The 16036-nt window shown below is 44.8% G+C and overlaps 1 protein-coding gene across 1 annotated transcript; it reads right to left on the bottom strand.

Moving 5' to 3' along the window:
- Positions 1 to 2336: 2336 nt before the first annotated feature.
- LOC115112496 (leucine zipper putative tumor suppressor 3-like) lies at positions 2337 to 15156 on the bottom strand. The gene is made up of 7 exons (XM_029639595.2): positions 14794 to 15156; positions 11677 to 12114; positions 11293 to 11460; positions 11009 to 11137; positions 10742 to 10933; positions 10313 to 10543; positions 2337 to 5118 (listed from the first exon to the last, which is right to left on the bottom strand). The coding sequence occupies exons 1-7, from the start codon at positions 15091 to 15093 to the stop codon at positions 4252 to 4254; spliced, it is 2325 nt and encodes a 774-aa protein (XP_029495455.2). The 5' UTR covers positions 15094 to 15156; the 3' UTR covers positions 2337 to 4251.
- Between the last annotated feature and the right edge of the window lie 880 nt (positions 15157 to 16036).

Raw genomic sequence — 16036 nt, 5'->3', positions numbered from 1 at the left:
CTACCGTATCAAAAGCTTTGGCCAAGTCAATATAAATAGCAGCACAATATTGCTTAGAATCAAGGGCAATGGTGACATCATTCAGGACCTTTAAGGTTGCAGTGACACATCCATAACCTGAGCGGAAACCAGATTGCATACCCGAGAGAATACTATAGACATCAAGAAAGCCAGTCAGTTGATTATTGACTGTTTTTCCAACACTTTTGATAAACAGGGCAACATAGAAATAGGCCTATAACAGTTAGGATCAGCTTGATCTCCCCCTTTAAAAAAATAATTAACTGTGGCTTCCTTCCAAGCAATGGGAACCTCCCCAGAAAGGAGAGACAGGTTAAAAAGGTTGGAGATAGGCTTGGCGATGATAGGGGCAGCAACCTTAAAGAAGAAAGGGTCTAAACCATCTGACCCAGATTCTTTGGGGGGGGTCAAGTTTAAGGAGCTCCTTTAGCACCTCGGACTCAGTGACTGCAGGGAGAAACCTTGATGCGGGGCAGGGGAAATTATGGAATAGCATCGGGGATAGTCGCATTAGAAGGGGTGGGAGATGAGGAAATGTTGGACGGGCAAGGAGGAATGGCTGAGTCAAATAGAAATCCTGACTTAATGAAATGGTGATTAAAGAGCTCAGCCATGTTCTTCTTGTCAGTAATAACCACATCATCAACATTAAGGGACATGGGCAGCTGTGAGGAGGAGGGTTTATTCTCCAGGTCTTTAACCGTTTTCCAGAACTTCTTAGGGTTAGACCCACAGAGAGCGAACTGCTCCTTAAAGTAACTTACTTTGGCATTCCGGATAGCCTGAGTGCACTTATTTTTCATTTGCCTGAACGATAGCAAGTCAGCTTGAATATGCGTGTGCCGAGCCTTTCGCCAAATGCAATTCTTGAGGTGGAGTAACTCTGCAAGATCACGATCGAACCAGGGGTTGAACCTGCTTTTAATTCTCCTTTTCTTTATGAGGGCGTGTTTGTTAACAATACCACTGAAAATATAAAAAAATAAGGTCCAAGTGTCTTCGACAGAGTGGATCAAGCTGATTCTATACCATTTTACAGAGGCCAGGTCAAGAAGGAAGGCTTGCTCATTAAAGTTTTTTAGCAAGCGTCTATGACAAATCAGGACAGGTCGTTTCACTGCGCAGCTATTACAAACACAGACTGTAAAACAGTGATCACTAAGGTCATTACAGAAAACACCAGACTAATACCTATCAGGATTATTTGTGAGGATAACATCGAGGAGAGTAGCTTTTTCTGGGTGTTTGGAGTCATACCTTGTGGGATTGGTGATAATCTGAGAAAGATTTAGGGAGTCCCATTGCTTTAGGACAGGTGGTTTAAGCATGTAACAGTTTAGGTAACCTAGCAGGACAAATTCAGACTTAGTGTAAGGGGCCTGGAGAGAGCTTAGGGCAGGTAGGGTACAGGTAGGGTACAGGTAGGGTACAGGCCGGTGCTGATGGAGGAATATAGCACCCAGCAACAGTCAACAAAGAGTTATTTGAAAGTTTAATGCTTAAAACCAGCAAATCAAATAGTTTGGGGACAGACCTGGTGGGGACAACTGAGCACTGAAGGTGATCCTTGGTAAAGATTGCCACTCCCCAACCTTTGGAAGATCTGTTTTGCCGAGAAAGGTTATAACCAGAAAGGTTAACATCAGTATTCAAAACACTCTTTCTTAACCACGTCTCAGTAATGACCAACACATCTGGATTGGAGCTGTGAACCCAATTGATCCATTTTAGGTAATAAGCTTCTAGTGTTAGTGTGCAGAAAACCCAGGCTTTTTTGAGAGCAGAAATCAGTGAACCAGATATCAGAGCACAAGTCAGAATCTGGGCTAGCAACAGTAGATGGGCCAGGGTGTACATGCACATTTTCAGATTTCATCAACGGTAATACAATCAAGGCACAATCAAGGCAGGTAGAGCTTTGCAGTGCTGTTTTATGACATCTGAATGTGCATCAGATGGCAACAAGATCATATTGTAGTAGGTGCCAGGTGCACCGGTTTTAACGTGTCAAGAACTGCAACGCTGCTGGGTTTTTCACATTCCCTTGTGTATCTAGAATGGTCCACCGTCCAGCCAACTTGACACAACTGTTGGTCCACCACTCAAAGGACATCCAGCCAACTTGACACAACTGTTGGAAGCATTGGAGTCAACATGGGCCAGCATCCCTGTGGAACGCTTTCGACACCTTGTAGAGTCAGGCCATGCCCCGACGAATTGAGGCTGTTCTGAGGGCAAAGAGGGTGTAACCTAATATTAGGAAGGTGTTCCTAATGTTTTGTACACTGTGTATAATCACCTTATTGGAAATGAAGTCATGTTTATTTACTTGCATCTTTATTGATTCCGTTTGATTTTACCCAGGAGTGATCTTCATCAAGCCATTGCAGTAACATAAATTCAAACCGTTAAAATAAGTACAAAAACATTGGTGGCAATTTCCTCTCTAAAAACAATACAGTAATTACGTTGACATCACCAACAAGAAAAAAGAAACTAACAATGGCTTTGGATATAGTTGATATTGTTAGTAATTGATGTTCGACATATTCTTACAATATGGTTGAACCATGTAGTAGATCTAAACTAGCATTCATATACAGTTAAGAAACATTCAAGAAAAGCTTATAATACTTGTCCGATTCACAAGAATAATAATAACAATTGTAATAGTAATAATTTGATTTCTTTAAATATTCACACGCAGTGTCTTGGTATGCTGGAATAAACTTGAACACATAAAAGCCATACTATTCACATCTAATCGAGTCTACTTCCGGTCTGATCTCCTCAATAGGACAAAGTGCAGTAAGTCTGAACTCTACCTCGGGAAGGCAATGTCTTCCTTTGGGATGCATCCCATTTTGAAAACTTGCACCCTTGCTGATTTGAAAGGGCTGGGTGGGTGAAAGTTAATTCAGCCTTTCTCTGGACCAAGCCTCTCATTCTTTCACTATTGTACTCTCACTTGCCTCCTATTTTTACATATGAAGGCAGTTTCAGCTCCGTCCTCACTTTTTTCACCTCATTCTTTCTGCTCACTCTTGTCACTTGGTCTTCCCCTCTCCTCCCACTCTTGGTCATAAAAGCATGATCTGAAAGTATAAATAATGACACTATCCGAGTAAAGCCAGTGTGTTTCCGTGTCTCTTTCGCAGACCCCGGAATAAACAGTCATTTTCAAGTAATTTTCTCTGCTGGTGGGGAGCTCTGACACAGCTCAATGCTGACCCCTTGTGTTCATCTTTAGTCACCACGGACAGTTTGTAGTGCCAGAGAGCCAGCCCACTGGGCACATACTGGTTTAATCAATGTTGGTTCCACATCATTTCAATGAAATGACGAAGAACCAATGTTGAAGAGACGTTGAAATGACATCTGTGCCTAGTGGGAGGTTCTCCAATATCCCTGAATCTACATTAAGAATCATTCAGAGTTCGACTAAATTTAATCTCAAGCCACTTCAGGAAATGAGCTGAAATGGAACCAACCAAACAACTACCAATCAACTATACTACTATTCTCCTAATTTCCTCCTATTAAAAAACACTTTTGATTTTTCATCCCCAATTTTCACTTTCCGACACATCCACTTTCTCATCACAATCCTCTCACACACCTTCTGAGAGAAACATCGTCCCAGAAATGGAAAAGACAAGCACATTCTGCAAAACATCGCCCCTGATTATCCTCTATAATATGATTCTGGTTTCCCCGACTTCATGTCCCATTATCATAGACATGCAGTTTGGCAATCTACCCTCCAGGTTGGTACCAAGCCTTCCAGAACAATAACATGATTATTTGCATTCAAACTAGAATGTTACCATCTTGGAACTTTTGGTGCCAATCTTGCTTCCATTTGAATGTCACTGCTTCCCACCAAGACTGCCTGGTAAGCAATGGATACTCTATCATTGACAGGATTGAGTAGTTTAGTTTTAATATTCAGATATAGTGTACTTTGCTTGTAATGTAGTTTATATTGCATTCTATAATGTAGCCGTTGATTTTGTTTTTCTGTTGTTTTCTTTAATACTGTATTGTAATCAATTATAGTTTGTGTTCATAGTCTAAACTCTATTGTATTGTTCTCTGCTGTTCAGTTTGCATTGGTTGTTTTAACTGTACAATATTCAATGGTACAGTTTGCGTTGCAGTTCTATTTTGTAGCTTAATATGTCTTTTGTTGTTTGTAAGCAAGTTGATATTCAGTGGAATGGAGCCTCTCTAAATCTCAGTGGACTCTATCCTCTCCAGGCGTGAGGGACCTGCCCAGGGTGGGGGCAGCTGGAGGAGGGAAGGGGGGCCTTTCTGGTCCTCACAGTGCGGGGGTGAGAGGGTGAGTGCAATGGGGGCTGGGAGAGGGACTGAAGGCAGGGGAGGGAGGGTAGACAGTGCTGGTGGTGGGGGAGGGGAGATGGAAGATGAGGGGGAGGGGGTAAGTTTGGTCCCCAGCTGTCCCACCTGTTGCTCTAGAGCTTGGTTTTTCTGTAGAGTCTCCACATAGCTGACCTGAAGCTGCGCCTGGTATTTCAGCACACGCTCCTTCTCGTCAATCCAGGTGTGTCGCTCCTGGTCAAAACTTTGGGCCTGGAGCTCTCTCTGCTGACGTTCTAGACGTAAGGCCCCCTGGAGCTGTTCCAGCTGCTCACGCAGGTTCCCTGATTCCTCCCACTGGGCCTCCTGGCGCTGCTGCTGCTGGGCCTCCTGACGCAAGTAGGCTTCCTGACGAAGTTGAGCTTCCTTACGCAGTTGGGATTCCTGATGGAGATGGGCCTCCTGGCGTGGCTGCATGTCACACCACTGGGCCTCTTCACGCTGCTGCCTCTCCTGTCTCTGTGTCTCTTGCCTCTGGGCTTTTGCCTCATCACTCTGAAAGCTGAGCAGGGCATCTGAGGTGTGGGTAAGGGGGGTGGATGAGGGCTCAGTGGGGGTGCGGAGGCAGTAGAGAGCCCCCCACTGGGGGAGTAGCCTTCCTGCTGCTAGGGTTTGGGTTATGGCAGGATCAACCGCTCCGCCCAGCTCCCCCAGAGTTCGTTTAAGACCCAGAACCTCCGCCTCAAACACACCCAGCTTCTCCCTCAGGATAGACACCTGCCAAAGAGAAGGAGGTTTTAGTGTGCGTTAGTGCTGTCTCTGAGCTTTTTGAGGTTGGTTCACTGTTTTAAATTTTGATTATTTGGCTTGAATGCTGTAACAACACACAATAAAACAATTCGTAAAAGTCCTATGATGGTAGTTAATGTCCATTACTGCACATCACTTATTAACCATAATTTATTCATAGTACTTAAAAAGACACAGTTGTTGTGCATATTACATTTGTTTTATTTGATTCCAAGTCATCATCTCATCTCTATAGAGTATTGCTGAGAGATTCGTTCTTTTTGAGGTTGGTTCGGTATAAAACAATATTTCAACATTTAAAAATAATCCCGGTTTTCAATTTTGGTTAAATTATTTGGGTTGAATACTGTAACAACACAGAATAAAACAATTAATACAAGTCCAATGATGGTCGTGACTGGGTTTCAAACGGTCGGAAACTTTCTGGTAAATTTCCCTGAATTTTTCCAGAAAATTTCCATGGGAAGTTAAGCCCGGGCAATTCTAAGTTTTGTGGCATATTTTGGTTAAACTATCCCCAATTCAATGGAATTGCAACCCCCTGCATGCACAGTGCATTCTTCCGTCACATGTGCAGTGCACTCTTCCATCACATATACAGCTGATTCTCAAGATCTTGCACACTAATGAGATGCTATTGAGCCCACACTACTACACTGTCTGAGTCAAGGACTACATGCTTTCTGATAAATTTTGATTACAATACTGGGTGGGGTGAATATACACTGCTCAAATAAATAAAGGGAACACTAAAATAACACATCCTAGATCTGAATGAATGAAATATTCTTATTAAATACTTTTTTCTTGACATAGTTGAATGTGCTGACAACAAAATCACACAAAAATGATCAATGGAAATCAAATTTATCACACTCAAAATTAAATGGAAAAACCACACTACAGGCTGATCCAACTTTGATGTAATGTCCTTAAAACAAGTAAAAATGAGGCTCAGTAGTGTGTGTGTGGCCTCCACGTGCCTGTATGACCTCCCTACAAAGCCTGGGCACGCTCCTGATGAGGTGGCGGATGGTCTCCTGAGGGATCTCCTCCCAGACCTGGACTAAAGCATCCACCAACTCCTGGACAGTCTGTGGTGCAACGTGGCGTTGGTGGATGGAGCGAGACATGATGTCCCAGATGTGCTCAATTCGATTCAGGTCTGGGGAACGGGCGGGCCAGTCCATAGCATCAATGCCTTCCTCTTGCAGGAACTACTGACACACTCCAGCCACATGAGGTCTTGCATTGTCTTGCATTAGGAGGAACCCAGGGCCAACCGCACCAGCATATGGTCTCACAAGGGGTCTGAGGATCTCATCTCGGTACCTAATGGCAGTCAGGCTACCTCTGGCGAGCACATGGAGGGCTGTGCGGCCCCCCAAAGAAATGCCACCCCACACCATGACTGACCCACCGCCAAACCGGTCATGCTGGAGGATATTGCAGGCAGCAGAACGTTCTCCACGGCGTCTCCAGACTGTCACGTTGGTCACATGTGCTCAGTGTGAACCCGCTTTCATCTGTGAAGAGCACAGGGCGCCAGTGGCGAATTTGCCAATCTTGGTGTTCTCTGGCAAATGCCAAACGTCCTGCACGGTGTTGGGCTGTAAAGCACAACCCTCACCTGTGGACATCGGGCCCTCATACCACCCTAATGGAGTCTGTTTCTGACCGTTTGAGCAGACACATGCACATTTGTGGCCTGCTGGAGGTCATTTTGCAGGGCTCTGGCAGTGCTCCTCCTGCTCCTTCTTGCACAAAGGCGGAGGTAGCGGTCCTGCTGCTGGGTTGTTGCCCTCCTACGGCCTCCTCCACGTCTCCTGATGTACTGGCCTGTCTCCTGGTAGCGCCTCCATGCTCTGGACACTACGCTGACAGACACAGCATACCTTCTTGCCACAGCTCGCATTGATGTGCTATCCTGGATGAGCTGCACTACCCGAGCCACTTGTGTGGGTTGTAGACTCCGTCTCATGCTACCACTAGAGTGAAAGCACCGCCAGCATTCAAAAGTGACCAAAACATCAGCCAGGAAGCATAGGAACTGAGAAGTGGTCTGTAGTTATCACCTGCAGAACCACTCCTTTATTGGGGGTGTCTTGCTAATTGCCTATAATTTCCACATGTTGTCTATTCAATTTGCACAACAGCATGTGAAATGTATTGTCAATCAGTGTTGCTTCCTAAGTGGACAGTTTGATTTCACAGAAGTATGATTGACTTGGAGTTACATTGTATTGTTTAAGTGTTCCCTTTATTTTTTTGAGCAGTGTATTTGATATGACATACATGATGATTTATTAACTAGTAAATAGTAGAACACAGAAAAGTGTGTTAAAATCATTTCTAACTTGTTAACAATTTCTGCTTGTTAGTTTTTGCTACCATGTGGGTTTTAGCTTGCTTGAGCCTGCTAACCGAGGAGTGTTAATTCACCTGTTTACATACATGTTTCATTTTAAAACATGTATCTTACAAAGAAGTTGTATAATCTAATTATTTAACTATTTATCTGTACATGGAATTGGATTCGTTTTTTATTCAAATTTTTCCCCTAATCTTTACAGAAAAATGACACGGGCACTATCTGATGTGTGGAGACATTTCACTGCAGCTAATGTAGAAGGAAAAGCTGTGTACATTTGCAAATACAGTGCCAAATCATATGTGAAGAATGCAACAAAGATGCAGACTCATCTGGCCAAGTGCATAGTTCCCTCAGCGCTCACATTAAGCAACCTCTGACAAAAGTCCCTCTACTTCTATTTGAGGTGAAAATGATAAATCAGACACCTTATCGATAGATTAGATGTTTTTTTGACTCAATGGAGTGACGTAGTCAGAGAAATGCTGATGAATGTCTTGCTCGAGCTGTGTATGCAACTATGCAACTCTAATGCTCACAGGCAATGTGTATTGGAAGAGATTTCTGAATGTTCTTCGCCCAGCATACACCCCTCCAACCAGACATGCTTTATCTACTCATTTGCTGGGTGCAGAGTTCAACAGAGTTCAAGTGAAGGTCAAGCAAATCATAGAGAAAGCAGACTGTATTGCAATCATCTCTGATGGCTGGTCGATTGTTCGTTGGCAAGGAATAATTAACTACATCATCTCCACCACTCAATCAGTATTCTACAAGAGCACAGACACAAGGGACAACAGACACACCAGTCTCTACATTGCAGATGAGCTGAAGGCAGTCATCAATGACCTTGGACCACAGAAGATATTTGCACTGGTGACAGACAATGCTACAAACATGAAGGCTGCTTGGTCTAAAGTGGCTGTGCTGCTGCTCATGCATTGAATCTGCTCAAGGACATCATGGCATTGAAAACAATGGATACACTCTATAAGAGAGCCAAGGAAATGGTTAGGTATGTGAAAGGTCATCAAGTTATAGCAGCAATCTACCTCACCAAGCAAAGTGAGAGGAATCACAAGAGCATCACATTGAAGCTGCCCAGCAACACCCATTGGGGTGGTGTTGTCATCATGTTTGACAGTCTCCTGGAGGGGAAGGAGTCTCCCCAAGAAATGGCCATATCACATATCACATATGGATGAGGGCAAGGTTCTTGGCAGTCTGGCGAAGTACACTTCCAACAAGGGCTTTGGGATGGAGATACAATATGGCAATCGTGCCAACATATCTCATCAGCCACCTGATGGAAGGGACTTTGTGAATCTGAGGTTCTTTCTTCTGTTGCCTCCATCATCCTCCAAATCCCACCAACATCAGCCGCCTCAGAGCGCAACTGGTTCTTGTTTGGGAACACACACACCAAAGCAAGCAACAGGCTGACCAATACAAGGGTTGAAAAATTGGTGGCCATCCGGGCAAATTTGAGGCTTTTTGAGCCTGACAATGAGCCATCCTCAACAAGGTTGGAAAGTGACAGTGAAGATGAGGCTTCAGAGTCTGATGTTCAAGAGGTGAACATTGACGAGGTCCAGGGAGAAGACATGGAAGCCTGAGAGGCAGACAACCAAAGCTTTAGTTTCTAGACTATCATGTTGAAAACGTTTTTGGGAGATGCGATGGATCATTGGGGATCATTCAATATTCCCTTTATTTTGTTGTTCAGTGAAATCATCCCATGTGAAGAGTCAACTCATTTAATTAAAGTTAAATTCGTAACTAAATAGTTTTTAACATTTATTAACATTTATATCGGAAGGTTTGAATAATTTGCAATTATGTCTACTTTTACTTAAGGTAAAAGGTTTATGTTTCTGTCTCCATATGATATGGTAAATATATCCAATGCAAAAAACATCTATATTTAAATTATATTCATATTAATTTGCATATATTTCCATTAATTCCCATATATTCCCATTAATTCTCATGGAAAGTTTCCACCTCTGAATATTCCCCAAAATGTGAAACCTTAGTAGTGACTGCTCATTACTGCTTACTACCATAATTTATTCCCTTTTTTTTAAATAAAATTGTTTGTGTATAGTACATTTGTTTTATTCGCTGACTTTATCATTTCATTCCAAGTCATCATCTCATCTCTATAGAGCTGCTGCCTACGCTGTCTGACAAAATCACTGTTTTGTAGTTCTTCAAAGTAAATAAGGCATACTTTTAAGACTGCTGAATACCAACTATCAATCACTTAGAGCATGTATTTTCAGGTAGAGACACTTCGCCAAGCAACAGCTTCTCTATATATCACGTCACGATCACACATTCTTCTGTCCCTCTCCGTGTTTTACCACACTAACCTAACTTAGTAGGCGTAAATGAAATGCAGACCGGACAAGTAGATGCCCAATGGATTATGGTTATTGTAAAAAATGACCACGTTTTATGTACTAAACTATATAGAATACTGTTGGAAACAACAACTCCCTACTACATCGAACTGTTAAGTTTGGATCTCATTTGTCACTAAAGGAACTGTGCAATGTGCACATTGAGCTCACAGAAAAATAAATACATCAAGGGAATTCAAATAATTGAACCGACGTCGGTCAATGAGTTGTTTAATCACTCAGCACTAGTGTGCATATACTGTTTGTGTGTGTACGGTCCGGTTTCATTTTGACCCCTACCTCTAAAACAACAGGATATCCCATCTAGTGTCACATATTTGTGTCATCAGAATTGTGACTTACAGGTCTGTATGTGTATAGCTACCTCAGTCAGCGTCCTTCTTAGCTCTCCCTGGCAGCGCTCCAGCTCCAGGCTCTTATTGGTGTAGGAGTCCTTGAGGCCCAGCATGACCTCCTCCCGGTCTCTCAGCTGAGCGTTGGCCTCTTTCAGCTGACCCCTGAGGGCCACCATCTCTCCCGCCCGCTGGGTCACCTCCACCTGGCTCTCCCTCAGCTGCTGCTTCAGCAGGGAGATCTCCCCCGCTTTCTGACATACCTGGACCACACAGCAGGGAAAGTAAATAGTGTAGTAAGGTAGAGCTGCAGCGTTTATGGGGCTGTTCACACTGACGCTCCATGCACAAACACACACACACACACACACACACACACACACACACACACACACACACACACACACACACACACACACACACACACACACACACACACACACACACACACACACACACACCTCCCACTTGGTCTCCTCCAGGCGTGGCAGTATGTCGGCCTGTTCCTTCCTGAAGTCCAGACACTTCCTCTCCAGCTCTTCTCTCTGGGCCAGCAAGGCAGGCATCTCCTCCTGCAGGCGCCGCTTGTCCTGCGACAGACGGGTGATCTGGGCCTGCAGGGCATTCTGGGAGCGCTGGGCGCGGCGCGTCACCTGTACACAGAGGAAGAGATGAACAACATTTGGTGGATTCTTATTGGTTAATGCCGCTGTGGAATGTGTGGTCACCTGCTGCAGGCGGGAGGCATAGTTCTGTCTCAGCTCTTCCATCTGTCTCTCCCACACGCGCTGCTTCTCCTCAAAAACCTGGACGATGGCTGCCTCGCTCTGGTCCAAGTTACGATGCATGTGCTGCACCTGGGAGAGGGGAGGAGAGGAGAGAGAGCTCAGGAGAGGAGAGGAGGGAAGGAGAAGAGGGAAGGATTGTTGGCACTGACTGAAGCAATTGCTACATCCATGAAATCTACTAAAATAAATCACCCTTGACCACTAAATGACCTTTCACCTCTCACCTCTTGTTCCTTCTCCCAGAGCCGGTCCTCCAGGTCTTGGATGACGTCATCAGAGGAAGGCGAGGGGCGAAGGGGTGCTGGGGTGTCCCCCAGGTGGCTCAGCCTCTGATAGGATGAGGAGCTCTTTCCTGAAGAGGAGTGGCCACTGTCCGAGGCACTCAGCCCATTCTGGAATAGTCTCACATAGATTCATATACAGTCCACACTGGACTGGTACCAAACTGGATAGGTGCAGATACCCAGAGCAAGTAAAAACAATGTACAGTATATGAATTGCTGCTGGTAAACTGCACTACGCTAAAAGTATGTTAATGCTTATCAAATGTGAACTCATTTGGAGTTCGACTGCAGTGTCTGTAATTATGTTCAAAAGACCCTACCCACCTGGTAGCCTGGTTTCTCCAGCTTGTCCTGAGCCACTGCAGCTCCACCTGTGGTCCCCAGTCTGTTGATATGGCTGGTAGAAGCACTGAGAGTACCCAGGGCCGCTGGGGGCACATAGCCCGACCCAGAGCCTGTGTAGGTGGGCAGGCTGGTCAAGGAGTTTCTCCCCGAATCTGACATCCCCCCCTGGACCCCTCCTTTACCCTCACCCCCTGCTGCTCCCTCTGCCCGGAAGCTGCCTCTTCCTGGGCTGTCCTGGTCTAGAAGGAGGGCCTCTGGAACTGCCCCTGGTTCTCCTCCCCCTGCTCCTCCTTCTCTACGCCCCCCCACACCCCTACCCTCACCACTACTGGTTTGGCCTACGAGGTTCTGCATGGAGTGAAAGCTTTTGGGAACCACTGGTTTGAAGGCAGAAGGACGAACTAGCCCGGAGTTGTTCTAGAGAGTTGAAGGCAAAGGGGGAGGAAGGAGAGAGAGATTTGGGTAAAGAGCGATATGGGTAGAGATGGTTATAAAGAAACAGGAGAGGAAACTGTTAGCAAAACAACACATTAAAGGGGAATAACAGCAAATTTCGAAGGAATTTTTTTTGTCTATGTTCCTAAACCCCCCTGACTCGTTGTTGGACTGTCTGTCAAAGTGCGAACATCTCTCACTCAGAGAGAGCGAGGTAGAGGCAGAGCAATGTCACAGGGTTAGACATCCCACACTCACTGCAGCGCTAGAGAAAACTTTGTGGAATAATGCAAATCTATGAAAAATATAAACGTTCTGTCACAGCAAAAATACTACATTTGGGAAGTCCAACCGATTGTGAGATATGTGATAAATTTGGCTCGCTGGTTCACAATTGGACCTTTTCTGAGATCTCTGCCAAGCAAAGAGGAAAGGAGCCGACCTAATCCCGCCTCACACTTTAAGCTTGCAACCCCATTGGACATCATTTAACCTGCCTGTCAACATTGTCCATCTTCCCTCTGACTGTAGGCTACATCCCTTGTTGCATGGTGTGATCAGATCATTACAGCAAAATATATCTACTAAAATGAGAGGGAAAGACTACTGAGTGTGCCACATAATGTCTACTTCATAGCATGACACATATGGGCTAAAAGGCTAAGTTATGCAACAAATGTTTTATGACATTCTAACTTTTCTACAGTAGCCAGCTGAAAGCAAACATATCATTGGAAACATTTTTTTGTGCAGATATAATAGATACAGTAGATACAGTATGTGATTGATGCTCATTGGGGTAGATCAAATATGATTTATTTACATTTATTATGAGCCTACATTTACCAATTGGTAGAATAATGACAATAATTTACAGAAATTATGCAGGAGATTCCGTTTGCAAGCAGGGACAAATTGCCTTCCTCGAGCGAGCAAGAGAATGTGAAAATGTAGGCTAATTTTATAAAATGAAAAAAGTATTCTTATAGCCTATGTTTGCATCAAATTACCCTACTCCTTCAAAGTTGTGTATTGATTATATATAGCATATGTGATGAATAATGATCACTGCAATCAACAGCTGCAGTGTTGGTCATTGGATTACCCCATGTCATGGAACAGGCTATGTACATGTTTATAAAGACAAAAGGCAGACACATAGAATTATTTGATTTGGATGGGTGACATGACAGAAAGCTAGGTGGATATTTTCTTATCTAAAATGTGGGTGAAACACCTCCCGAGTGGCACAGCGGTCTAATGCAGAGCATTGCAGTGTTGCGCCGTCACTACAGCCTGGAGTTTGATCCCAGACTGTATCACAACCGGCCGGGATTGGGAGTCCCATAGGGCGGCAGCCAATAGGTCCAGCGTCTTCCGGGTTAGGGGAGGGTTTGGCCGGGGGGGCTTTACTTGGCTCATTGCGCTCTAGCAACTCCTTGTGGCGGGCCGGGCGCCTACAGGCTGACTTCAGTCGTCAGTTGAACTGTGTTTTCTCTGACACATTGGTGCGGCTGACTTCCGGGTTAAGCGAGCGGGTGTTAAGAAGCACGGTTTGGCGGGTCATGTTCGGCAGGACGCATGACTTGACCTTCGCCTCTCCCGAGCCCGTTGGGGAGTTGCAGTGATGAGACAAGATCGTAATATCGGGAAATTGATGAGAAAAAAAGGAGGTAAAATTACAAAAACTATATAAAAAGAATAAATACAAATTTGGGTGAAACTTTGCTTCAGCTGTGTTGTTTCGCTTACGGGACTCGAGCCTGGATAGACTCGAAACTGGTAAAAACCTTACATATTCCAAAATTCTAACAAAATTACACCAGCGACATAATTTAGGAGATAAAGGTTGTGATCAGTGTTTCTGATGAGATCGACAATTATCTTCTATTGTATTTGTGTGGCTACAATACCATCGTTAGTGCACAGCATTTTCTGATTGGTTTCCAGAGCATTGAAAAAGACAAATGAAATAGGCTACTACTGAGGGGTGTTGTGTTGGGTCGGGTGATGTGCTAAAGTCTGATTTAGGCTATTTTGAAAACTGCCGGTGTTGTGTTCATGAGGAGCAACCCTCGTGTGTGTGTTGTTGCATGAGTTAGCTGCGGTTACCGCCTTGCTTGGCAGAGATCTCAGAAAAGGTAAAATAGTGAACCAATGACCCAAATTTATGATGTAAAATGTATATGCCATATCTCACAATCGACTGGACTTGCCGAATGGAGTATTTTCCCTGTGACAGAGCTAAGTTCTATCTAGAGCTGAAGTGAGCGTTTTCTCAGAGTGACTGAGATGTGCACTTTGATTTTCTAAATGTGCCGTTATTCTCGTTTAAAGCCTTTACGTCAATGTCTTAAATCAGTAAACACTAGAAATCATTATGAAATACTATGGCAATATTTATTTGTAAGATCTTTTCACCATGTCAAATTCTATTTCATCAGTTATTATAAGATAGTCAAGTAATTATATAACAGTGTAATCATAAAGTCTTTATGTAACTGCAATGATATAGGGATACAGCAGAGTATGTGTGTCCCATGCAGGAATCAAACCCACACAACCCTGGTTTTGCTGTGATCTAATTATGAACTAACTCACTATGCCAATAAGCCACATGACCCTAGCTACAAACATAATTGTTTGAGAAAAGGAACATACCTGCTCTAGTTTGCCAGAGACAGGCAGGATTTTGGGTGGGTTGTGGTTTGGAGGGTTGTTGTGATTGTCTGTTTTGGTCCCTCCAGTGTCTCTTTGTTGGTGGGGGGTCATCCCAGTACCAATATCATTTCCCCCCAGTCCCACCAAGTTACTGCATACATCCAGACTCACAACCCCTCCTCGTGGCTCTCTTTCCCTCGCTCTCTCAACCCTCTCTCTCGTCCTCTCTACCCTCTCTCTCTCCCGCTCTCTATCCCTCTCCCTCTCTACCCTGTCTCTATCTCTTTCTGCCTTCTCCATTTCTCTTTCCCTCTCCCACTCCCTTTCTCTCTCCCTCTCTTTCTCCCACTCTCTACTCTCCCTATCCTTCTCTCTACTCTCCCTTTCCCTCCCTCCACTCTCCCTCTCTCCACTCTCCCTCCTTCCTGCTCCATTTCCGTATCCCACCCCTGTATCCCCCCGATCACAGTTGGATGCAGTTGTAGCGGTACGGTCTGTGTCAGAGTCCGGGGGCCGGTCTTTCCCAGTTACGGTCCCAATACTAATACTTCCTCGTTCTTCACTAGATGCGGTTCCCTCGGAGGCTGACGCTGGGAGTGGGGGGAGTCGTTCGGCGCTGCAGCTACGGTCGGCGGGGCAACGGCGAGACAGGGGCGGAGCGCGAGGCAGGGTGGTCCTAGTGCCCACGGACTTCATGGCAAACTCCTGCTCCCCTGCCACTCCACTACCCACACTGCCCATGATGAGGGGTCAGGGGTGAGGGGTTAGAGGGGACAGAGAGTCACTCAGCCTCACACACTGGGAAGCAGTGTGGGTCATCAAGGGCTAAAGGAGGTACTGGAGGCACACACACTGAGGAGGAGGAGGAGGAGGAGTAGGAAGAGAGAGAGAGAAGTTAATAATGTGCTCTTCATAAGTACCCTCATGCAAATAGACTGTTCATCCAGATGGTAGCAGAAGGCAGAGGCAGTAACACAGGTATTTACACTGACGTCTATGAATGAGGTTGGAACCTTCTGTCTAAACAATTATGCTACACAGTGGAATACAATGTTTAAAAATATAAGAGTTCCGGTCAAATGGTGTTGTAGTACAGTGGTTCGTCCTTTAAAAGTTGCAGCCTACTGCAGCACAGCTTGCGTGGTGCCGCAGAATTCTATGGCAGGTTATTTAAGTGCCAACCACTGGTACCATTAATGCTAGTTAGTGCTAGTTTGACCACCAGAGGGCATCTATGAGAAGC

Source organism: Oncorhynchus nerka, linkage group LG27 (genome assembly GCF_034236695.1).
Source record: "Oncorhynchus nerka isolate Pitt River linkage group LG27, Oner_Uvic_2.0, whole genome shotgun sequence".
Taxonomy (NCBI): domain Eukaryota; kingdom Metazoa; phylum Chordata; class Actinopteri; order Salmoniformes; family Salmonidae; genus Oncorhynchus; species Oncorhynchus nerka.
The sequence above is the reverse complement of the archived record's forward strand: the minus strand, read 5'-3'. Positions and strand labels throughout refer to the sequence as shown.